This window comes from Sander vitreus, chromosome 9, assembly GCF_031162955.1.
Source record: "Sander vitreus isolate 19-12246 chromosome 9, sanVit1, whole genome shotgun sequence".
Lineage (NCBI taxonomy): Eukaryota > Metazoa > Chordata > Actinopteri > Perciformes > Percidae > Sander > Sander vitreus.
The window spans coordinates 16,685,904-16,711,873 of record NC_135863.1 but is presented as its reverse complement, the minus strand read 5'-3'; the positions used below and the strand labels follow the sequence as shown (position 1 = coordinate 16,711,873).

Sequence of the window (25,970 nt, the reverse complement as noted above, 5' to 3'; positions counted from 1 at the left end):
CTGCACTGTCTCTTTAAGTCATCCTTTTTAATCCTCAAGCAGAGGATTCAGAACGAAGATAGCGGGCACTAATTACGTCACGCCCCTCGGTTTTTTTTCTTCTTCATTTCGCATAAACGTACGCTGTACTCTTTTCAATTTACCAGTTGATACTTATTGAAAGCGAAGAGCGGCTTGTCACAGCGCAGCCACGGACACGTTGACCAGGCCAGAGCGGCGGCAGCAGCAGCGGAGGAGGAGGAGAAGAAGAAGCGACGGCAGCTTCTTCATAGGATAATATTCTTATCTATCCTTTTCCCCCCCTTCGCTGGAATAACTTGGCTCTGTGTGCCGGTGAGGAATCTCCTGTTCTCACCCATGAAAAGGTACAGAGACGTTAACGATACATAAAACGAATAACGGAAAGATTAGACGCTACAGTGTAGCGGCGCAGTAATCGCATGTGCTGGCTGGACTTGGCGCAGGAAAGGCCAAGTCAGATCGCAAGCTGAAATCGTTCATGTGTGTGAACTCCATCACGTTTTAGGGCAATTTAGTCAAGTGTTCAACTAGATTAGCTTGTAAACTGCAGCCAATGCTGGTCCATTCGCTATTGTGTGCGTTTGATATAACTTAGCTAGGCGGCCAAACAGGACGCGCTGATGAGACTGCGTAGCGGAATGACGATCAGAATAAACCTCCACCAGACAGGCTCTAATGGGTCACATTAATTGTCAAAATCTCAATTGATAATTGGCTTGTGTGACTATCAATTACAGCATTATAGCCGGTGTTTCTGGTCAGACCAGGTAGGCCCTTCTATGATTCATAAAACTGTCCTGGTCGCGAAGAATGGGCCCATGTCTTAAATTGGAAAACAAAGAATTAAGCTACTGAAGAGGGTAAGCTGGTTAGATAAGCTTGTTTTAGCGTTTTTATGTGAGCTAGCAAGCTGGTTCACGGATTAGACACACAGTCTGGACAGTATTGCTCCCTGCACTCCCTCTGCCCTTTTTTTTCCCCCCTCCCGGTTTCCACGTTTTTGTTCTTGCGCCACACCACAATGAGCGGTCATACTGGTGACGCCGGACCCGTGGAAGTGGAGCCCATGCCGGGATACTTGGACCTCATCACCAGAGCCTCCACCGTAATGCTGGGCGCATGGAGAGACTGTAGTCATTGCGGTTTGGAGCTCTCGAAACGGACTCTCCTGGATAATGCAAACATTACCTTGACCGAGATCACCCTGTTCTTCTTTTGTGCATTTTTGTGGACGCAGGTCAGGCGGGGACTGACAGAATGTCTGTTTCAGGTGGGTGACACACTATCACAACACATACTGATCCGATCCTCCCATCTCCCCAAGGTTAATTTACTGACACCCTTAATTAAAGGGTTTAGTAGCTTATATTCCTCTAATTAGAGCCACAGCACTGCAGAAGTGTGTCTTCCATCTCTCAGGCGTTGTGACTGAAGGCACGTGCTCTGGGCAGACTGAATGTGAGGCAGCAGTTGAGAGTGAGTAGGCTATAACACATGTTAACAAATTAGATCCAGTTGTAGGCATAAGATAAAGAAGCAAGTCAGGAGGAACAGAATGTGTGCATGTTAGACAGTTAACACCCTTATCTATACTTTTGAGCTCCCCCTCTGTCTCTCTCTCTATTTCACACACAAACTATGCTGAAATCAGGGGTGGGGAATGTGGATACAATTAAGTGTTTGTAATTTTATATCACAATATCGTAAAATAATACATTTTCTAGAAACTTTATTAAACGGTTAAAAATATAATAACCTAAAAGCAAGATGTGTATTTTGGCTAAACCAGTACCTAACTGTTCAAAGTGTTTCTTCACATTGATACAAAAATCACATACAAATTAAACTGCCATCACTCATCGTCGTGCTCATTGATTGTCAACATTGCCCACAATGGCCAAATACACCAAGAGATGTTCCATAAAGAAATGGCTAATCTCGGTTTAAATGGAATGACAAGATAACATCTACATTATATTAATATGCCACTCAGAAGCCAGATGCTTAAGCTGTGCTCTGACAGACTGGCCCTATGCCTGGGTCTTCTATATTCCCTCCCCCAGTCCCGAGTACCTCCACCCTGTTGGTGCTGCCAGGGAGGGGCCCTTCTTGACAGATAGCCAGGATGTGGCTCGTTATTATGCTATGATTGTGGGTGGGGGTGGAGTCTACACGTAGCAGATGCTACACGATGATACTACAGCAGTATACTGTAGCTCAGGGCCCCATGTGTGAAGCCAGATGTAGCCTGAGAATGCAAAGAACGAGGCTGTGTGTGTGTGTGTGTGTGTGTACCTTGGTTATTTAGTGCATGTGTAACACCACCTTTGCAGAGCTTACATTAGGAATGAAGAGGATGGGTTCAGTGTAAGGTCAGTCGTGCTGAGCTAATGCAATATGAATATTGCTGTTATACATCACAAAAGCTGGGCTGGGTTGTCAGAAGCATACAACTACATTATTTGAGGTTGAATGTGAGCTCAGCTAATTGCACTGATTTGAACTATACAGGATGTTTTCTCACTTATTTAGTTGGACGTTAAGTAAACACATTTATTACCATGTCAGTAATGCTTGAATTGTGGTTTTTAATTTTTTTGTTGTTGAACTACACAATAGCAGCTATGGGCTCTAATGCGTGCACAATAAGCTGAATAGATGACAGCACAGACAATCCTGAGCACACATACTTAATTAGGTTCAGAGCTCATGAAACCTTATGGACATTTACACATCAGTGGACAAAGCACTGTGTAATCTGATGTGAGGAGTGCATGTTGGTTCTTCTGACATACTATGAAAACACTTTTTGGACCTCAAATAATGTGCTAAAGAAATGACATAGGCATCAATATCATGGTTTTTCCTGGCTCAGAATGGGCCTTTGGGGGGGCGGACTACACACAGCAGTAAGCATGATCAGTCCGCATAGTAAAGGCAATGAGTCTGCGTTACCTTAGTTACCTTGCTGTTGAATTTCAGATCTGCCACAAGAGCTGATAGATGAAAATAATTAGTTTCCTGTTTTGTTACTTACAGTTCTCCCAGTCATGGTTGACAAATGAAGGTTGACCCACTTAAAATATCCACTTACTCTCTGAGTTTTTCACTGTACAGTGAGATTCCAATTGTGAAAGCAGCAGAGTGATACTTGATTTTGTATGCTCAGGTCACTGCACTCAGTCAGTAGTACCACAAAGACAGCAGTCTCATCTTGTTACAATGTATAACCCAGAAAAGTGTGAGACTAATGCCTTCTGGTGGAACCCTCTCACTGAGAATGAGATATTCAATCTTCTGCATTGAGAAGATTTATTTTCACAACTGATCAATTCAATCAAGGATTCAGTGGCCTCAAGCAAACTTCTAGACATGAGACTGTGGATGGACGCTTGCTTTTATGGTGGCTGAACTTGGTCCATGAACACGGCTGTTTAAAAGCTGGGAAATAAGGTCAAGATTGCAAACGCTGAGGTCGGATGGATCAACTTTTTTGTATGTGTCAACCGTTCTGTGTTTATGTTAACCTAACAAGGAAACCAGGTTCCACATGGTACCATCTTTTCAAATGTCTGTGAGCATGCTGTTGGGTGAGCTAAGGCGAGTGTATTGGGACTGGGGATGGTCGCCGTGCACAGTACTGTTTGCTTTAGTGAGTGGTTTCCATCATGTTTCACTTTTGGTTTGATGCTTGAGTGTATGAGCCAGAGCTCCACCTTTTCAGGTTAAAATAAACACAACTTGTTGATAAACCACTTGAGCTCTACTGTTACATAAAAATAATGTGCATAATCTCCTGACTCATCCATTGGCACTACTGACACTGCCATTTTATATTGTGTCCTTTTAAGTTAGGTGTTGAAAAGCTTTCCATTTATTTTAGGGAAACTGACTTCTAAAGAAAATGTACTTTGTTATCTTCTAAATGGCATGTGACATGTCGTGTGAAAGTAGCTGTACTCCTTCCTCTTTGTTTTTTCAGCTTTACTCTGCACACATTTGTCGTGTAAAGGTTTATGTCTCTGTTTGCTTGCATGATTTAAATAGGTGTTCATATGGTGGTCTATGAGTTGTGCATTGCATTTATATGCTTGTGTGTTTGTGTTTAAGTGTCTGTGTGAGGTTTCAGATATGTTTGTGTGTGCATCCAAGCATGCACTGGCAACTTCCTGCTATATTAATACAAAGTGGAGAAGGTGGTGAGAAAATAGTGAAGAGAGGAGAAATCTGAAAAAGATCTAGAAATCTAGACATCCGTGCCTCTGAGCCATCATTTTAAGGCAACGTCAATTAAATATGACGTGCGGCACAGCTGCATCAGCTGTCCATTGTTTTGTCATATGCTGCATTTTATGATATCTGTCAGATGAGCACAGTATGGCAAGGCAAGGCAAGGCAGCTTTATTTGTATAGCACATTTCAGCAACAGGGTGCTTTACATGAAAACAGATTAAAAAATTAAAAACAGATTTACATGAAAACAGATTAAAAATTTAAAAACAGATAAAATACGAGAAAAAAAAGTTACAGTGCAGTATAAGAAATTAAACATCGAAGAGCAGTTAAAACAGTTAAATATATAAAAGCAGATAAAATAACTTTCCAGGACTCAGTGATCCATTTTTTGGAACGCCTAAGCTTTTTGACCAATATGACAGATATCTCAAGCAGTCCGGTCCATATTTTCTAACCATCTCACCCACTATGGGTCCAGATGCGTCGAACGGCTTTGAGGTTTCAGTCCGCATATTTACAGAAGCTTTTCTTGAGTATACTCATCTTTTTCGATGTGGTCGTCCCCGCAAAGCTTAGTTCTTTTCTTCGGCAAACCTTGTAAAACCCGGTACAGCTCTGCAGACAAAAATCTTTTAATAGCCAAGAACGTATTCTTAAACTATTTTATTTCTTCTGCAGTCTGTCTCTAAATAGTCAAGAACTCGCTCAGAGTGTTGATAGACTATTTTTTATTTTTTTTCTATTTAGGCCTTCTGCCTAAATTAGTTAGTTACTTCAACTAACTTTTTGACCAGCCCAACATCTGTCTCTTCTGTCACTCTATTTCTATGCCTGCATCAGAGAAACAATCAGAGATATGTCCGTTTCTGCAAGAGAATGTCACTAATATGGCAGACATCTATGCTAAAAATCATCCACCCTCCACCCACCTGAATTAATTATTTTCTCCGATTTAGAGACCTGCATGGACATTTCACTGCCTCTCTACCAGTCCTTGTAGGCTGTTTCTTTTAAAATGATTTATTGTATTGCTGTGTAAGGGTTTTCTTTAACGATTGACTTTAATGATGATTATAGAGGCTGCTTTCAGTAATTGTAAATGTTTCCATGCATGCAGTAATGTCAGTTCAGCTAATATCGTGGGACATTTAAGTAGCAAAACTAAAAACTTTAGTTACAAACTTGACTGCAGACACAGAAGAACATTTTTGGCTTCTGAAATAATAGTAAATATAATAATTGAGTTATGCTGCTCTTCCTTGCGCGTAAATGCGCACAGCGTCTCTGTTAATGGGGACGCACTCGTCTGCTGCACCTTTGCTCTCTGTTACTTAATGAGTAATTGATATGACCCGACTGGCCCGATCCGCAGATATAACTGCAATCCACATCACTACTTTGTGTATAAAGTATATTCATACCCCTCTCTCTCTCTCTCTCTCTCTCTCTCTCTCTCTCTCTCTCTCTCTCTCTCTCTCTCTCTCTCTCTCTCTCTCTCTCTCTCTCTCTCTGTGTCATACATCTATGTTTACATGCCATGGGTGAAAAGACTTAAATTGGGAAAGGCTCAAGGCAGACAGTGGTCAAGCCCTCCTAGCTGCAGCATTATAACCACTCTCATAAATGCCTCCCATGGCCACACACACACACACACACACACACACACACACACACACACACACACACACACACACACACACACACACACACACACTCTCACTCTGAAGCAGTCACTCAAAGAGGAGAGCAGCAGTATGCTTGCCAGCTCCAGTCTTGTTGCAGAGCTTATCTCCCTGCATAGAGCCGAGTAGCATGCTGCTGTTTTAAATGTGATACAGCCTGAGGTTTGACATGGTCCTCCAACTACAAATCCCAGATCACCTTCCAGTGAGCCCCTGCTCATTGTTCTGCATTCGAGCCACAGAGAGAAACCTGATACAGAATTTGTGGTAAAGGGGAAGTGCCCACTCAGGTGAAAATTGCTTGTAATTTTGACACTGATTGCAAGCAATTGCTCGGAAGTTTGGTTATTATTAGTTACATCCTCCTCTCCTCTCTTTTCAGCTATCTAATTTATCACCACATAGCGTTTAAGCGAGCAGCACTTTCACCATCACTTGACACGTGACCTATTGCTCTGCTCTGTGTGCTTCAGTGTGTCATACATCATACATACTGAGATCACTTATGGGTTCACAAAACTGTCAGACCCTTTGTTTCCCACACACAGGTTGTGCTTCAATAAATCACAATTTGTCACTGTGATAGCGGTGTTATATAAGTCTAATTATCCATCATATTTGTGTATGTTTTTGATTATGCCTAATTTCAGTGCTACAATATGTTCTAAACCTTGTGTGTCTGCAAAAAGTTGAATGTCTGATGGCTTTGTGCACTTGTAGGGTTGGCCTCCTGCAGGATTGTTCCAACCTGTAATGCACTCAGCATCAAGCTGTCCAGTTCAAATTTCCTACTGACGTATTTGGTGTCGTGCTTGTCAAGTTTAGGAGCAGGTTTCCATATCACTGCCTTTTTGAACCTTTTGGTCCCTTTATACAAACTATTTTTGCCAACCATTTGCATTATCAGCAAATATTATTTGTTAAGAGAGACAGATTTGAATAATGTATCAACAATTTTAAAGTTTGGTAAATTGAAGAACTCTTAAAATTACTTTTTTTGGCGTTTTAGGCCTTTATTTGTGACAGGACAGCTTAGACATCAAAGGGAAGAGAGAGGGGAAACGACATGCAGCAAAGGGCCTCAGGTCGGAACCGAACCCGTGCCCGCTGCGTCGAGGACTGAGCCTCTGTACATGGGTGCGTGCTCTACCAGGTGAGCTGGCCAGGCGCCCAAATTAAAGAACTCTTAGCCATGTTCCCACAAACCTCCTATCCCTCTGCTAATGAACACTCACTCCAGACACATGTAGACTCTTACGTAGAGCTCACAACGGTTAGTTGATTAATCGATTAGTTAATCAAAAGAAAAACAAAAAAATGCAACACAAAACATTCTTTGGTTTAATTTAATTAAAAGTGTGAGGATTGTTATGCTTTTCTTTTGTTTTACATAATTGTAAATTGAATATCTTTGGATTTTGGACTGTTGGTTGAACATTACAAGATATTTGAAGACGTCACATTAGGCTCTGTGAAGTAGCAACGGGCATTTTTTCTCTACTGTTTGTCGTTTTATAGACTTAATCAATAAATCGGGGGGAAAGAAATGGCAGTTTAATCGATAATAAAAACAAGCGTTCGTTGCATCCCTACTCTTATGCTCTCCATCAGGTGAACAGAAGAGAGTGCAGCCTTCAGGTGTGTTTCTCCATATTTGATGTATTCCATATTTAATGCAGTATTTTGTAGAAGACTCTTTCATAGACCATAATTCAGTACAAGCCTGGAGTTGTTGTATAAAACCCAGATGTATTGATGATATAACTGACGGTAGAAACAGCGGGATGGCCTGTATACTCTTTAACATGGTGAATCACAGCCAAAACAGCCATATGTACCACCAGGTACAAAGCAGGATCATAACTCAGCTCTGTTTGCTGACTGTGACAGTCTTGACTCTCGTCTGGTCAACTGGAATGTGCTGTGAGGCCTTGACCGCTACAGAGCTGCTGTGGTCAGCCTCTCAACCTTTTTTTCTCTTCCTCTCGCTTTCTGTCTCCCTTACTTGCCTCCCGATAGACACAGTGGACAGGCTGTCATTAGACAAGAACACACTGTAGGCTTCACACTTAGCAGCTGTCTGTCCTCTAACAAGGCCACTCTATAACAGTGTGAGAGTGCAGTGGTTGGAAGACATTTTGTGGTCATCTTCATGCACTCTTAGGCCGTGTGTGTGTGTGTCTGTGTGTGTGTGTGTTCACAGGGTGTTTATCATTATTCGTGTGCTTCTCTTTACTTTAGTTCATGGGTAGGATCTTAGAAGCATTCTTCAGATGCAATTAGATCAGTTTCTCCATCCCAGTCTCTCTCCCTCTGTTTGTGGATGAACTGGTACATCTGCATGGACTCGTAATCAGAAAGGGTGCACTTTCCCATGCTAATTGTAATTGTCCTCCTCCCCCCTCAATTCACCTAATCTCACCTTTCCTTCTTTTTTTCTGTATCTTAATTTCATCTCCTGGAGACATTATATTTTGGCAAAGAATGATAAGTATCTTTCAGTGGAGATCACATGGAACATTGTGTTTGTATGTCGATGTTTTGTAAGAGGCGGTGATCAACAGTATATAGAGTTTTTTTTAAAGGTCTTTGAAAGGCAAGTGAAATTGAATTATCTAGATTTAGGGCCATTAGTATTAAATCATCTTACAGTATGTATTTTACTGAGGTTTTAAGTGACATATTTACAAGGCATCCTAAAGGGAAACATTAATTGTTATATTAATTATTTTTGGGTTATCAAAGTAAATTGTACATTGTTTGATTAATTGCATAGGTCTATAGTGCCACTGTGTAGCCATACCACCCAGTAATGTGGGTTTGCCTTACTCCTTGCTGTAGTCCATACCTGAAACACTAATCTAACCTTAATCCAGACATCTCATCATCACACACCCCCCCCCCCCACATTATTTTCAATGTAACTATTTTTTTTACATTCCATAATACATCTTTTTTTATGTGTATTGTTTTTTAATGAATAGGATGGACCTCACAGGCAGGTTTTCAGATTCTAATAGCCAGTTTCGTATTTATTATTTAGCTCCATATGGTGTCAAGCAAGATGTGTCTTTGTTGGTTACATCATGTAAATATGTGACTTTGTCATGACAAGGTTAAAAAAACAACTCTTGAAACTCTGAATTGAGTGAAATCATAATGCACAAAACCCCCCAAACAAGATAAGTCATTAAATTGATTTTCCGATCTCTAACAGTTTACATTGCTGTCTGTCTATGAATGTGTGTGTGCATGTGTGTTTTAAGATGGCGTCTGTGGGTGGATGATTATGGTGAGCTCATGAACCATCGGCCTGTTGATGAAATACATAGATTGTCCTGTTAGAGACACATACACACACACACATATGCATATATATATATTAGTGATTTTATCGGCCGGAGGATATATTGGGCTGATATTTGAGTTTTTACGTATATCGGCCGATACGCAGCTGCTGTGTTTGCCGGTAGTTTTTTCCCGGCATTATTTACAGACAGCCGTCCACAGGCAGCTCTGTGTTGCTGGAGATGCTGCAGTTCACGTGCAGACCATGCACTGCCCCTCCACCACTAGCACCATGGCAGTCTTAAATTACAAATCAAGCACTTTATTTCAATGGTTTTCTTAAATTATTTAAATGTGTTGACAAAGGACATTTTGTGATGACCTGATTATATCTGTCTCATAATATGTCAACAAGCAATGCATCATCAAGGCTGTGTTGTAGATGTTGAAAGCCTTTTACCCTTGCATAGTTAACCATATGCAGTGCACCCATCCATATAATGCCAATTGCACACATCATTTGGGTGATATGAATGTAAGATGATTGCAGAAATGACACTGTGTTTTTGTTTATTATTTTTAAAGAAATGGCAGAGCAGATTCCAAAAACAAATCCAGTGTGGCTGGGTTTACATTTTTATGATGTAAATTGAGGGAGCAAAAGCAGTATCGGCTCCAAATATCGGCTCAAGAAAATCGGCAGCCCATCGTCATCGGCTAAGGCTAATGAAATCGGCACTAAAAAATCCATATTGGTCGATCCCTAATATATATATATATATATATATATATACGCACACATCTCTCTCTGTGTTGCCAATTGCATGGCTAGTGCATTATAAATGACAGCCATATGTCTTCTAGCTGTCAGTCTGGACAGGGAGCAGCTTGAGTGAATATCTTAACACTTCACTGAGACTGAACCTGTTATGTTGGGGTGTTTTTCCACTCTCTTTCTGTCGCTTTGTTAACTAGCCCAGTAATAATATGAGGATTTTAAATTGTATTGTATATTCACATAAATAACACATCAATTCACATAATGTTGTTCTTTCTGCAGTGTTGGAACATACACAATGGCAGAGACAAAGATAGAGACAGCATTATAATAATGATACACTCTTCAGTATGAAAATCATTAGACACAAATAAAAAACATATGACCAAACACCACAAGCCCTGTTCCCTGCTCACAGCAAAATGGAAAGAATCATCAAATAAAGAGCTCACTGTGTGCTACTTAAATGCCACAGTGTGTCTGTACTGATGTAGACTATTTCTGTTGTGTGTGGAGTAAATGTAACAGGGTGGCAACAGCACGAATTGGTGAATGAATGTTTGTGATAAGACCTGGATACATGGAAAATTAGCCTTTTTTTTTTTTTTTGCATGATACATTTACGGATTTAACTTATGTTGATTTGTATCAGCAGTGCTGTTGCCTATGTCATGTATTTCACATATCATGTGTTCAATATGATTAGAAACACCTTTATCATTTTTGGTTCAATGTGAATGAGGTGTATAAAATCTGCCCAGCTAGCTTTTCTTGAAATGTAGCTGTAGCTTTAGCCTTTCTGATCATTGCTGTGCTGAGAACTAAGTAGGGGGTTAAGGCCTCCACTGGGATCAACTAATGGGATAGACCTCCTCCTAACAGGTGCACCTGCTCTCATGCACACACAAATTGTGACACATATATGCTGGTAAATCATACGCATGCTCACACACACAAGACAGAAAGGTTTCAAACCCAGTCTTTATTTGAATACATCTCATGTATTTACACAGCAGGAACTGAAACCACTGCATGTTTAATTCTGACTAAAAATAGGTTGTTGATGGTTCCTTCGCTGTGAGTGTCAGATAAAGTTTTGTACGTGTGTATAATAGTTGCCATGCCATCAACTTACAACTGATTCAAAGACTTAAATGCTGTGTTTCACAGTATTATTGAATATGTTTTGCGATTTAGTTCAAGTAATTCAATTTGTGTAGAGACAACAAGACCTGCAAACACCTTGAACTTGTTGAAAGTTGGATAGGTTTTTACACTAGCCAGTCAAGTCAGCAGGGAGCCTGACAATTGCTTAATCTGCGATGGTCAGAAGGTGTGTCTTTTACATGCCACTACAGTCATAAATTGTGGTTATTTACCTAGTCGTCCAGTGACGTACTTGTGTGCAAATGAGTTTGCTTTGCAGCAATGTCTAATTGTGTATTTTTAATCAAATTAGGTTCAAATGTTCAGCCAGCCTCCTGGTTCAACATCAGTATTCCAGCAGTGGCCATCTGCAATTGTAAGTTGTCCTGGTGGGCCAGATATTTAAACAACATCCATATGGAAAGTCATATGCTGTTTGATTTTTAATTAGTCTGCTTGCCTCATCCAGATGTTTTTAATAAATGAATAACATCTCATAGCCCGTTTCTTTTTGTTTGAATGGCAGGTCCATATTAAGGATATGATTGGGCTATTTTCCCCAAATTAAAATGTCTTTCTGTCCTTGCAAACCTCAACATCTGTTGCCTTCAGGTGCCTGTTGAAAACATTTGAGCAAAAATAATTGGTATCAAAAGGGAGTAAATATAGTCGGGATAATTCACAAAGTTTGACCCAAATGGAATAAAAATGGAAATGGTTGTTTGTTGCTTTTCACTTGGAGTTTTCCATGTGTAGAAGGAACAATTAAAATCTGGTAGCTTGATCTGACCTGAGAAGTACAGTGTAGATTGTTTTTGTGTGTGTGTATATATATATATATATATGTGTGTGTGTGTGTGTGTTCCTTCTCAATGAGATTAGATTAATGAGTTTCTCTACAAGTCACTCACATTTCTCTGATTGAATGTCTTTCATCTGTAGTCCATTTCCTTTTTATTGAGTCTGACTCATTGAAATGCATCAGAAGGCAGGATATGGATGTGAAGAGGTCAGGACTGAAAAAGCTGCCATTACCCAACATTAGAGAGAGAGAGAGAGAGAGAGAGCCCATTTTCTCACTGTCCCAGTTTTTGAATCAATGACGTTAAGATAATGTGGTATTCGCTTTAACCGTGAACCACACTTCTCACTGTGACTTCACTTCCACGTTATCGTTACTTTTATCATACAGATAGCAGCCTCACTGTGATGAAGCCTGTTGCTGTGTTAAGCTGTTGATAATGCCAAGACTTCCATGTCGCTGCTTCACATTAAAAGCCTTCCACTAGTGAACTAACTACTTGAGGGCCTCTGATGGTGATGACTGCTAATGAAGTAGGCTTCATTAGCAGTTCCAGACTTCTGATTCACGTTCAGCAATTCAATAGGTGTTGTGCCCATTTATGGCTGTTTCCGCCAGTCTGAGAAACATTTGACTAATCAGAGCTAAGTAGGTGGGATCAAGAATGGGGACATTTTCCTTCGTAGCTACATCAATGAAAAAACTAACAGAAAAATAGGGGAATGGGTGGATGAGACAATGCTGCTGTACAAGTTTTAAGTCTACACACAGAAACAATGTTTAAACCAACATGATTAGATGATCAATGTGGATAACTTGAACTGCTCTTAGCAAACACTACAACAGCCTCACTGTCAACTGGATGGATACATTACTCGCTACGGATTGCTTAGGGTACAATAAAACAAAATAACCCTCCTTCCAACAAGATATCGGTTAACATGGACACAACGTCAGAATGAATAAAGTGAAACAAAACAGCAGGCTACTAAAAATCAATCTATAGTTGGATTTGAAAGATTCTAGCACCATTTGTTGGTAAATACAAATTAAATATTGTAGCAACATGTGCTTTATTACATTTTGAACCTAAAACTTCCAACAGATCACTGACACACCTTTTACCATGTAATTCTTGTTACATGTAAAACCAACAAAATAGAAATTCAGTGAAGGAAAAACTCTGGATGCTTCTGCCTCCATCTGGGCAAGAGCTTTATTCCTAATGACAGCTGCCCATCATTACGTTGTTAAGAACAATGGGGGTATGTGGGGGTGGGTGAGATCGTTTTCTCTTTATAGAAGCAGATATTCTGATTATATACAGTTGTTATATAATAAATGTGCAATGAAGAAGATAAAAACAATCGATTCAAACCTACAAAGAGCACCAGAAAAGTCTAGAAGACACCCCAAATAGTGTTGTTAATCACAGATAAATAGGCTATATTTGCTTGCATATGTAAATATAGTCTAAAACTCTGGCCATCCATTGGATTAGCTTCTGAAAATCCCATTAGTCCCCAGTCTAGAAATAGATGTAAAGAGAACAGAGGGAATCCGTGACAGAATTGGGTTTAAAAGGGCCACTGAGACTGACAAAGTGACGTCAGATCAATGAGAGAGATCGAAGGAATGAAAGAGGGTGAATGAGAGAGAGGGCCTTATTGAACAGATCCACACGAGCCAGTATCCTGACTCAGTGGCCCAGTTTATGTTCTTACGCAACAGGCCACTGGAGTGCATTCACCCTCTCTCCTCTCTCATCACTTGCTTCGAGGAAGGGCAGAGGGGGGCTTTTTAGAGAGGAGGGTGAACGGGAGGGCAATGGGGTGCAGCTGCAGAGAAACAGAGGAGCCGTGCCGTGAGCTAGAGAACGAGTTCAGCCAGAGGGGGGCATGACGACTGTTGAATGGTCGCAGGTCCCAACTGAGTAATTCAAGGCCCTGTCATTTATCCGACAGAGGACGAGTGGATTATCTCAGTGTCCTTGACCCACTAAACCCCAACTTTGTATGCTGGCATAGATAACTAAAGGGTAGATGGATAGAGTGGGTGGATAGGACCCAGTGTGATGGTGGGCTGGCTGGCACAGAGAGACAATAATGCAGCTATTGGCAGGCTGTTATATAATCTCTCAGAATCTGCATTTCAAACAAAGATTATGTCCCTGCTGTGTGATTTTGGTCACTTAAAGGCCGGGACTAGAGAGACCATCTCTGTCCAAAATTAGTTAGGAAGTAAAAAGATCACATTTCCCTAACAAATACCAGTAACTGAACCCCAAAGACAAATCTGCTATCAGCTGGTGCCGGGTCATGCCACTGCAAATAGGAAATTTCGTACAAATTTAGGTTTGGGGTTTACTTACTCTTAAAACAGGTGTTGCAAGTAGTTTAAACTTTGAAACTGGGTGTAATCAGGAATTTCTTGCTCTATAATCATGCTGGGTGATAATCCAGACAGAGCACTGCATTAAAAAATGCATGGGGCTGCTTTGGTGAAGGAGTGTTGCTACAGGTACAGATTAGAAGAGGAAATGTGATCCAGGGAGTCCAGTTTGAGTATCAGATCCATGAGTTTGAAAGCTCATCAGACACCAAAAGAGCGGTTTATGTTACTGTGTGGAAAGTTCTGGCAACTTTGCAAAGTTACAATTATTCTTATATTGTCATATAAAGTTATATAAGAGGGACCAAGTGTGCACACATCTCAGGTGCAAAAGTAACACAAAAAATACCACTTTTGTTGTAAAATGCAGCTGACACCCTTTCCAAAGAAAACTGTGTCGCTACTTGTCGCATGAGTTTAGTTGCAGTGTAAACATAGCCACAAACAACGACAGAGGAAAGGGCATGAAAGCTAGACCAGTGGTGTTATAGATGCAAACGGGACAGAGTGAAACAGTGTGTAGAAGAATATAAAGGGTAAACGGAACAGATGTATATATGGAGAAGTACGAGCAGCAGTGAGACGGCAGTAATAGTGATTAACAAGTAAGGTATGAGCTGCAGAGGCATGGCTGGTGTATGCAGTAACCTGTATCAGCCAGTGTGCAAGTGTGCTACAACCTGCATGAGTGTGCATAGGACTATGTTTTTGTGTATCGGAGGGGGTGATGTGTTGGAAGACTGGGGGGGTATGCTGTGTGTTGACAGCTGGCTTCTATAAATAAATGTAGCAGGCCGGGGGGGGGGAGAGAGACACGGGTTGGAGAGAGAGAACGAAAGAAGAGCGAGAAATAAAGGGGAAGGAGGGGAGGAGACAGCGGATGGGAGGGCTGATAGAGAGGGACTGATACAGATGTACTGAAAAACTCAAAAGAATGTGGTGAGTGTCCTGAGCTCTGGTCATGACTCACTGAACACACTGCACATGTCACCACCGTCTCAACCAATCAGCCACATCTGGTGGGATCATGTGCCTCCTGCATCTGCCTATCATCTTCTTCTACTTCTTCATGTGATATGACTTGAGGACCACAAAGTGTTGCCGTTAGAATTTATCTTATGTTAGATCTAGTATCAGACATATACAGTTCCTGAATCCCTGTGAATGTGACTTTCTGAGAACTTGCGACTCCCTCCATTAATATGTAATGTAGTTGGTTACTGAGCCCTGTCGTATCATATCCTGTAGACTAGCTGCTTGGTAACAACTGACTGAGATGTACTGTATCACTGACACCGGCCACTTTCACTTTCCTGCCTCCTGTTACACAATTTCATTGCCTTCCAAAGTGGTGTGTGTGTATGCACGCATGTGAGGCGGTGGGTTTGGTTTCCTGTCTTGGCACACTGAACACCTGCCTGTCGAACTGATGACCTGTCTTACCTATTTTAGCTGACATTCTGCACATCTTTGTTCCTCCGTGATTATGATTCAGAGTTTCTGCTGCCACAATAGAGATAGAGGCTGGAGAGAGAGAAGATGGAGAGAGAGAAAAGGGGAGGAAAAAGTGAGCGTGAGGAGGCAGCAAGATTAGGGGGGGGGATGGATGGAGGAAGCCTTCTCTCCCACTTCCACTATTTCTGCCTACACAGCAAACCATAAGCAGACTTGTGAAAGACACCTTTCTGTTGGCAGACGGTCACATGGTTGTATGAATGTATGAACTGTAGCTTACTGATGAAGGTGTACATGTGTGTGTGTCAGAAAGAGAGCATGTGTTTCTGCCTAAAAACGACATCTGCTGTATCTGTAATCTGGCATCTAAACAACATCCTGACCCTGTCAGTAGTGCTGGCAACAGGCCAATAGTCATCTTACATCTCATTAGTGTCATCTCACACTATCAATTTCTCAATATAAACCACCATATAAACTAGAGCAGTGGTTCCCAACCTGGGGTCCGGGGACCCCTCAGGGGGGCGGCAAAGATCACAGTGGGTGCGCAAGTCTTTATCGGGTTTGAGGTTGAGGTAAAAAAAAATATTTGCACATGTTAAACAAATTATGACAATACACTAGAATATATAATGTATACAAAAGTCTGTATAAAAACTATATATTTTTGTTCTCGCTTAAAATTGTAGGCAGGCTACTTAGTAGGCCAAACCTCCGGGTCCTCTTAACCTGTGGCCCTTGCTGTCATCAGGTCAGCTGCTAGCTGCTATCATCCTCGTTTGTCCTGCCGCCACGGCATCACTATTTTATGAATGAAACATGGCGGAGAAACGTAAAAGTGCTGATAACTCCTCTGTATCAAAAAAGAAAGTAAGGCTCTATCTCGAGAGTTACCTCAATTTCGGTTTTGGAGTGGGGGCTCAGCTTTTGTTAGACATAGGCTAAGTAGGGGGGGCGTCAAGGAAAAAAGGTTGGGAACCACTGAACTAGAGGATGTTGACTTGAGTTCATCTTTCCTGCAAAAATCTACCATTGGTTCGAACTTTGTGCACCATAGCACGGTATTTCACGTGATGCATGTGTAGTAGTTCAACTGTTTACACTACCCTCTTAATGTCTTCATTCTAGCTTCCTTTTAGACCCATTTGTTTTCTGCAGCCAGTTTATTTGTTCAGAAAAATGAGCCTAAGGTTGTTGCAATCCCTCTAAAAACATCTGTGTGCCAACCGGTCAAAATATTTAATTTATCAGCCTTTACATCATGGAACAACAAACGGTTCTTTGCAATAAAACAAACGAAGACAAATGATTTCAGCTCAGAAGACACTCGTGCATTAAAAGACTTTAAAGCACTCATGTGGTGAATTATTTGCTTCACCACACATTGAATTAAGAGCCATTGTATTGAATTTTACAATTCTGTAAAAGAACACCATCTAAATTAATCAGTTGTGTCTAAAGGACCTCCCAGCAGCTCACCCAGCTGCATGCTTAAAGAAGCAGCTAAATTAATTCTGAGTGTGACTTCCTCACACCACCTCTCCTCTGTCTGACTGTAGTTCTTCTTTCTGCTCTGTCCCTGCAGCCGCTAGCACAGTGGTGCAGGCTGTTGCCCAAAGATGCTGCCAAGATGCCAGAGAGCGCGTGGAAGCTGGTCTTCTACACCATGTCCTGGTCATACAGCACCTACCTGCTCTTCTTCACCTCCTACTCCTTTTTCCATGACCCGCCCTCTGTCTTCTACAGTAAGATGCACAACAGTGTGAACACGTAACGTCATGTACAGGTCATTTATTTAGCAGTTTTTGCACTAGTCCTCTTAGTGATCTGTTAATTGAATGACTCTACTCCTGATCACATTAAAAGAAAAGAGTCTTTAATGGTTTAAATAATGTGTCAGTATTCAATATGTTGAATTGAAATTAGATTACTGAATTTACTGCTTTTAACTCCTTTTCAGGTTTTTAAGCCAGTACATACTAGATCAAAATTGACCTCAGAAAAAGCATGTTTAAAGCTACATTGTGTAAGAATTTCTCCCATCTAGCGGTGAAATTGTATATGACAATCAACTGAAAATTACTTTCTAGCCCCTCCCATTCCGAGCACATTTTAACTCCTACGGTGGCCGTATTATTCCAAGAAGTACGACTTCGTCCGTGAGTGTACCTTCCAGTGTAATAATAGTTTTACATTATTTTGGTACCATTTCATTGCTAACATCAGCTATCAGGTTCCCTAACATATGCAAAGTAAAGTATCAGTGCTATCGTTATTCTGTATATTGTACGAGATTGTAAGGCAATGCTTACAGCTTAGGAGAGAAGCAACAGAGGTTTGTGTTTTTAATATATTTCTCTGAGCACTATGAACAATCATGTCAATGAAACCGAAATGAGCTCTTAGTATCTCCATCATTTATACGCAGCTGTTCTAGCTGTAGCTAGTCTGTGTTACACAACTACACTCAACTACACATGACATGAGTTGTCTGCCAGGGAAATCACGACACATATGATTACGTTTGTGTTACAAGGTAGACAATCCTTTTTCACCATTGACGCGAGGAAAAGTATCCTAGATGTCGTTCTAGCGTTATGCACAACCATGCTATAGTTAGTCAAGCAACTATAAAACTTAGAATTTACACAAATAGGCAGAATTACCTTTTGAGAAGAAAGCAGGCAACTTCGGCGTCCCTTTTTAAAATCCTTGCTCCTTATGAGCTCTTTCCATCTTGGAAAAGCCACTCCAATATTAACTTTGGTCTTGTTGCTTTGCCTGTCGCGTTTAATTCTCTTTTTAACTTCCTTGGCGACTCCGTTATCTTCTCCCCCTCCCTGGCATTCGTCACGGTGCCATTGAGTTTAAAAGCGCAAAAGGCGGAGGTATGTCCCTCTTTGGTATTTTAAAGATGGAGGTGCAACATGGCGGCCGTCATTCAAGTGATTCGCTCGTATGTATTCTGAATGATTCTGAATGGCAGATTCTACGCGTACGAGAATACTTTGATTAGTTGGTGGAAGTAATTACACATGAATGAGCACATATTTGTGAAAGAACAAAGGGGTTTTTGCTAAGAATCAACTAAAAAAATTACACAATGGAGCTTTAATAGTACTGTAACTGAGCCATTATCTCATTGGAAGTTGCTTTGGGTAAAAACGTCAGCTAAATGACATGTAATGTAATTTTCCTACCTAACCTCTCAAGGAGCGGAAGTCATTTTAATCTAATGAAACAGCAAGCAGAATGTCTTAATCCTATAGACTCTGTGGGGGTTAAATGTCACTTTGAGCATTCAAATAGAGAGGTATTTATAACAGTGCATAGTGGATATTCATGCATATTCTGAGCCTTGAATTGAATCACTTATTATCCCAAAAAATCCAAACTTCTTTTTATAGTAACCAAAAGGACAGAAATGATATACCAACAATCCTAAATAGAGCAACGTTTTATGATAGAATACATTTCTATCAAGTTTTGCTGCAACACTTATCTCCATAATAGCACCTAATGGATGACTATCACTGCTAATGTAGGATAGATTTGTAAAGTGGATTCCACTTAAAATCCAGCAATGTCTTTTATAGTCTCTCTGCCTCCTCCATCAGACACGGAAGTGTCAGGGCTCCGATCGAACTCAATCGCTCTGAGTGGAGCTAGCAAAGACTGGTTGACAGGTTCATCTTCAATAGCTGCATCACCTCTAATAGCTGCCAGCCGGAGATGTAATGACGGAAGGTCCAATCAATAAACATTACACACGGCCCGAACATAACCCCATCCCACCAGAGACATACCTTACTCAAACATCGGAGGAGAAAGTTTCTGTTACTTTAGAAACCCTCTTTAATTCCCCCAAGGTTAAACCTGACCCCTCCAGCCTCCTCCACATCTGGTATCCTTCCCGGAAGTCACTGCATATAGCTCAGTATCTGGACATATTGGGAATACAAATGGGTGTATGTGTGTATAAAACAATGATCCTGCTGTATCTACAACATATTTATCATCTACACAAGATTAATTTTCTATTACTTTTCTGTGGGTTAACTCATCATTAAAACACAGAATACTGAAATAGAATAATTAGCACATTTAATGTTTAATGATTTTGTTTATTAGATCAGTGTAATGCAAATGAATTCACATTAATGATTATATGATTAACCATTTCAATATTTACATTTTTTCAGCATCCACAGTCATTTGTAATCTATAAAGTGTTAGAAATTAATTTAATCCACAATGTTTGAGAGTTTTGTGAGACAATGAGTCTTGTCGTCTAGACACTTGCTAAAAGACAAGTGCCTCCTCCATATTTGCTTGCAGTAGTGAGTCTGCAGTAAATACTTCTGTTGGCATCAACTGTTTTCAACTGTGATAGATGTGATACAATCACCACCTTCTGTTTTACTGTGTGAGCCAAAAATCACTCAACTAGGAACAACAAGAAAACAGATAAAAAGAAGGATGCAATCACAATACATACGAGAAAGCTCACAGAGTGCACACCTCTCTAACGCTCTACAATTTTAATACAAAATGTTTAATTTCAAATCTGCATCTGAATTAGGTTGGTTTTAAAGTAAAAGCTGACATCCTTAATGTGCTCTCAGTGTGTCTCAGCCTGTGATCTCTCCTCACTTTTCCTCCAGACTGGAAGAGTGGTATGTCGGTGCCTACAGACATCGCCATAGCCTACCTGATCCAGGGTAGCTTCTACGGCCACTCCATCTATGCTACGGTCTACATGGACGCGTGGAGGAAGGACTCGGCTGTCATGGTGGTGCACCACATCATCACGCTGGCACTCATTAGTTTTTCCTACGCCTTTAGGTACCTTTGTTAAGTCTTAAAAGATCTATTGTTGACCCTTTTAGTTTTTCTATGAGCATAAAGTGTCCTACAGTACCATTCAGTTTATGTTATATTATCACATCATCAGCATAGATTCATGTCATATGTGTGATAAATTAAACTTTGGTCATTGTAGTCCATTAATACGCTTTCAGCTCCCAAATGGCAGGAAAAATAGATCAACTATAGATCAAAATAAATTGACTTGGTTGGTTTATTGTAAATGTTTCTGGTTGGACCATCCAAACATTTGCATTGGCAGATGCCTGCTTGTAATGGACTTGTATTAGAAATAAGCTGAAATATATACACATACTGTACCGTGTGTTCCCTGGCCCTCAGATACCACAACGTAGGGATTCTGGTGTTGTTCCTCCACGACATCAATGACATCCAGCTGGAGTTCACCAAGCTCAACATCTACCTGAAGTCTAGAGGAGAAGGCTATCACCTGCTCAACGATGTGCTGTCCAACATGGGCTCCGTCAGCTTTAGCATCACCTGGTGAGGTTTTACACACACACACACACACACACACACACACACACACACACACACACACACACACACACACACACACACACTTGATCTGCAGATGAATAGACATTAATTTCTATTGTGTTCTCTCAGGTTCTGGTTCCGTCTCTACTGGTTCCCTCTCAAAGTGCTGTACGCCACATGTGTGTCCAGCCTCCAGTCTGTCCCCAACATCCCCTTCTACTTCTTCTTCAACACTCTTCTCCTGGCACTGCTGCTCATGAACATCTACTGGTTCTTGGTGAGGAGGACACACAGGTGTCTTAATTCAAACCCAAAAAGCATTTATGGTCAATGTTTGTTTTTGTCTTAAACTGCCACAACGATGACACAATCTGACCTCTGTTGTGTATCCTGTTTCTCCCCTGTTCTGTGTGTAGTTCATTGTTGTTTTCGTAGTGAAGGTGCTAAAAGTGAAGGAGGTGAATGACGTCAGGGAGTACGAGGACGAGGAAGGCAATAACGCGGCAGCTGGCCAGCTCGGGGAACCTCAGGCAGAAAACCACGATGATGATGCTGGACATCACAACTCTGCCCAGGGGTGAGCTAACACCAACAGACTGCGTGTCGTTTGAGACCTCAGTGCAGGGTGGAATAATACCACCAGCCAACTGCTGGCAGGTTTTCACTGTAAATGTTGAGTTTGAAACCAAACCAGCAGTAGCTACGTGCTATTTGAAGAATGTCCACATCAATAAGTCATTAGTTGTAAGACCGGTCATTATGGAGATATGAACTACAGAAAACAGTAGGATGGTTGCAGTGTAGTTCGACACCAGTGTAGGTGGTTCTAATCACGGGTCTTAAAAAGTTTTAGGCCTTAAAAAGTTCTCAATTTGTTAAAGTATTGTATTTTAAACAGGCCTTAGTTTCCCTATGTCCATGTAATGCCTCTAATGCTCATTGAATGTTTTCTTTTGATAGTCCACATATAATTCGCTGTATATGTACAGATTATTATTACTCTGTCGCTTTCATGTAATTTGAATGATTTTGTTTACTTTGCAAGTACTTTTGTGACTCTGCATTCCGTTGTACTTTACATAAAGGTCATAAAAAGGTCATAAAAATTCTTAAATTTGACTTGTTGAAACCTGCAGAAACCCTGTCTAATGCCAATGGCTGACCTAAGACAGAGAACTTTAATTCAATTCAATTAAATTTTATTTATAGTATCAAATCATAACAAGAGTTATCTCGAGACACTTTACAGATAGAGTAAGTCTAGACCACACTCTATAATTTATAAAGTCCCAACAATTCTAGTAATTCCCACAAGATCCAGCATAGTGCGACAGAAACCTCTTTGGAAGAAACCAGGCTCTTGGTAGGCAGTGTCTGACGGTGCAGGTTGGGGATGTGATGAACAGTGGCAATAATAGTCACAATAAAGATAATGGAACAGTGACTAGAAAATGGTAGTCGTAGTCGTTCATGTCATAGCAGGGCACTGCAGGGCGCTACAGTATATAGCGCGGCACAGCAGGGCATGGCTGGACGTAGCAGGTTCAGCAGGACGCAGCAGAGCGTAGCAGGGTGTAGTGAAGCAGGACCACGGCGACAGCTGCAACCAAGATCTTGGTGCCATCCTAATCCAAGGAAATATGCTGGGAAAAAGAAACATAAGGACTCCGGGGGGTAAACTAGCTAGGTTAGTAACAAGCATTTCCGGATCTCCTCACTCCCTAACTATATGCTTTATCAAAGAGGAGGGTTTTCAGTTTATTCTGTGGTGACAGTGTCTGCCCCCCGAACCCAGACTGGGAGCTGGTTCCACAGGAGAGGAGCCTGGTAGCTGAAGGCTCTGCCTCCCATCCTATTTTTAGGGCATTTTCACACCTGAATGTTTTTGTTACATTGTATACATTTGATCCGGTAAGTTTTGGATTCACACTGCAGTTATGCAAGCGCACTAAAGATCTATACGTGACAAAACTACGTCCTGCCGTCATCACATATGTGAGCTGCGTCTCCAGATACTTAAAATTGATTGGTTTGTAGACGGGCTTCCTCGTCCTCTCGTATCCTCTCTCTGGGTCAGAGTTATTTCAACTGACTGCTGCTCTCCCCTACTGCCTACTAACGAGTTTGATACCCCTTAATCATTCCATCTGTATTACCACTGCTTACAGACTATACATTTATGTTGTAAAATGGTACACGCAGCACTTTTCAAAGTCAGCTTTGGCAGTTTTGTAGCCAAACAAGTGTCCTTTCTATACCCATCTTAGCAGTTATTGTAATAATTACTATGCCTCTATAAAATGTTTAAGTAGATTGTCTAGAATGATATAGGGATTTTTATGAGATTTACACATAGTTTAATGTATGTGTTGCGTAATGGGGGTCTATTGTGGAAACAAAATTACTCAGCACTTTGCAATATTGAGCTTAAAACAAGAAAATGCTAACTTGACTAAAAACAAAGTTTGTGCCTTTTTATCTGAACTTATAGATTCATCTCTTATCTAAGGAGTTGCCTTAGTGTTGTCATGTGCACCTCTATCATCTACTGCTGATTATCATGGTAGCCTTTGACCACTGAAACTCTGAGGACTGAAACTGGCGACATCTCTATCACTTTTCTATTAGTTTGGAATACTCACAGAAAGAAACTGATACTGTCTCTAAACTGTGGTGTTGTGGTACAATCCAAAGATTTGATAACTCAAGCAGACACTTGCTCCCAGTGGTGTAGTCTAATGTATTGTAGTGGGTATACTGTACTGTATATTGGCCAGAATCTGCCTTTGGGGGAGGGGGGGCATATCATAGTGGGGGGGTGTCCTCCCTCAGTGAAGTTTGGAGCATCAACGAACTTAATTTCCTGTATTCTGATACACTTTTATGTACCAATTTTAATTTTTTAAGATTATTTTTGGGGCATTTTTTCCCTTTATTAGATAGTGATAGTGGATAGACAGGAAAGGTGGGAGAGAGATGGGGGATGACACGCAGCAAAGGGCCGCAGGTTGGACTCAAACCCGGACCGCTGCAAAGGACTCAGCCTACATGGGGCGCACGCTCTTAATGGGTGAGCTAGAGGTCGCCCCTTAAAGCACCAATTTACAGTGGAAATACCTTTTTTTAGCCTATGTGAAGAAGAAAAACAATGACGACGACAATTCAAAATATAATAGAAAGTATGTTGTTGCGTGTCATTGGGCATTTTTAAGTGGGTATATGGAAATCCTGGAGCTTTCTTAGTTGGTATACTGCGTATACCTGCGTATCACGTAGACGACACCACTGCTTGCTGCTGAAGTTCAGGTGTAGATGCAGAGAGAGCAGGTCTCCCACTGAGCTTGTTTAACTAGCGGCCCTCACAGGTAGATAGGATCAAAGAGCCTGAGACCGTATGGAGATGTGATTATGTGGCACTCCTTATCTGCCTGGCCTTGACCACTGCTGATATCCTCTCTGCCTGCTAATGCCTCACATCTGCTGATCGCCTCTTCTGACAAGCTTATTCTCTCCTTCCCTGGCCTGTCCTTTGCTCTCATTACACTGACTCTCTCTGTTGTCTCTCTGTTGTAGAAAGCACCTGCAGAATGGGATCAACAAAAAGAAGCATCTATAACAGGCTCTCCATCGCCACCACCTGGCACTAGGCTACAACTACAAGCAAGACAAGATGCCCTCCTTGGACAGCTCACGCTCAAAAAGCATGGCTGAAGAGGGTCACAAAAGGAAAAAAGGAAGGAAAATAAGTTTTTACTTTTAAATTTTTTTTTTTTTAATTTGTTTTACATTTCATCGCTGTCGTTTTGTTTTTATTAGAGCACTGTGATTGTTATTTCAGGTGACTTTTTGTCTTATTGTTGCTAACTTTACATTTGATAGATTCAGTAAAAAGAAAAAAAACAATTTGAATAAGAGTTGGGCTGTGATTGTTAGGTACAGTCGGACAGGGTGTCAAAATTATCACCGTCACACTGAACAGCGCCACAGCACCCAGACTGCAGTCTGTAGACATTTAGACCGACAGTAACCATTAGCAACCTGGTAAACAAGCAGCTAATTCTAATAGGGGTGAGCTGTGTTTGTCAGTCAGTGAAATAATGAATTAATTTCCTCCTTTAACCTCCGTCCAACTTCTCTGACGTCAGACATGAAGAGAAAAGGCTAAAACAATCATGATTCAAATGGGAAACATTGTGTTGTTCTCAGTATCATTTTTCACGGCTGCAGTGATGCAGGAGAGCCGTTTCACCACATGTATTGATTTTCATATCACTGCACAAGTCAGTGGTGGCGACCGCACAGCTTCTGGCGTCCATTAGTTTGAATTGAAAAGCCACGTTGGTGTGTGTGTGTAGGTAAGTGCATGTGTTAGACATTCCAGGATGGATGTAGCCGAATCTTTTAAACTCAAAATCCTTCACAACATTTCGCCTCTCAGTTTGATTTCTTTTTACATTTTATCTCTTGCACTGATGATCAACAGGCATTGGAAGTATTTAATTGTATGGAAAAAGCTTTTTTTTTTTTTTGTATGTGTTGCAAAGCATCTGTTGCTGCACTGACATGAGGGCATACAAGCTGGTTGCTGGTTTAATGACAGCAAATAGCTAGAATTGATTGACTGGGTTTCAGTATCATCCTCATCATTTGATTAACATTTATAACCAGTTTCGTGGGTGGTGATGACGGCTATCAGGTTCACAGAAAATTTTAACAATATCCCAGAACTTGTGTAAAGATAAAGATTAAAAAAAAAAACATTATGTATGCACACATTATGGTATTCAGTAATGCATGACATTGA

At 40.9% G+C, this 25,970-nt stretch overlaps 1 protein-coding gene across 3 annotated transcripts; it reads left to right on the top strand.

Annotated features, from left to right (window-relative positions):
- Positions 1–70: 70 nt before the first annotated feature.
- On the top strand, positions 71–24,934 carry cers1 (ceramide synthase 1). 3 transcript variants are annotated; one of them, XM_078258955.1, is made up of 7 exons: positions 71–1,291; positions 17,385–17,544; positions 20,464–20,644; positions 21,008–21,169; positions 21,296–21,443; positions 21,583–21,743; positions 24,740–24,934. In XM_078258955.1, the coding sequence occupies exons 1-7, from the start codon at positions 1,043–1,045 to the stop codon at positions 24,780–24,782; spliced, it is 1,104 nt and encodes a 367-aa protein (XP_078115081.1). In that variant the 5' UTR covers positions 71–1,042; the 3' UTR covers positions 24,783–24,934. The 3 variants fall into 3 exon arrangements, with proteins under 3 accessions (XP_078115081.1, XP_078115082.1, XP_078115083.1); XM_078258956.1 differs by having other exon boundaries at positions 73–365; XM_078258957.1 differs by lacking the exon at positions 71–1,291 and adding an exon at positions 2,304–2,393.
- Positions 24,935–25,970: the final 1,036 nt, after the last annotated feature.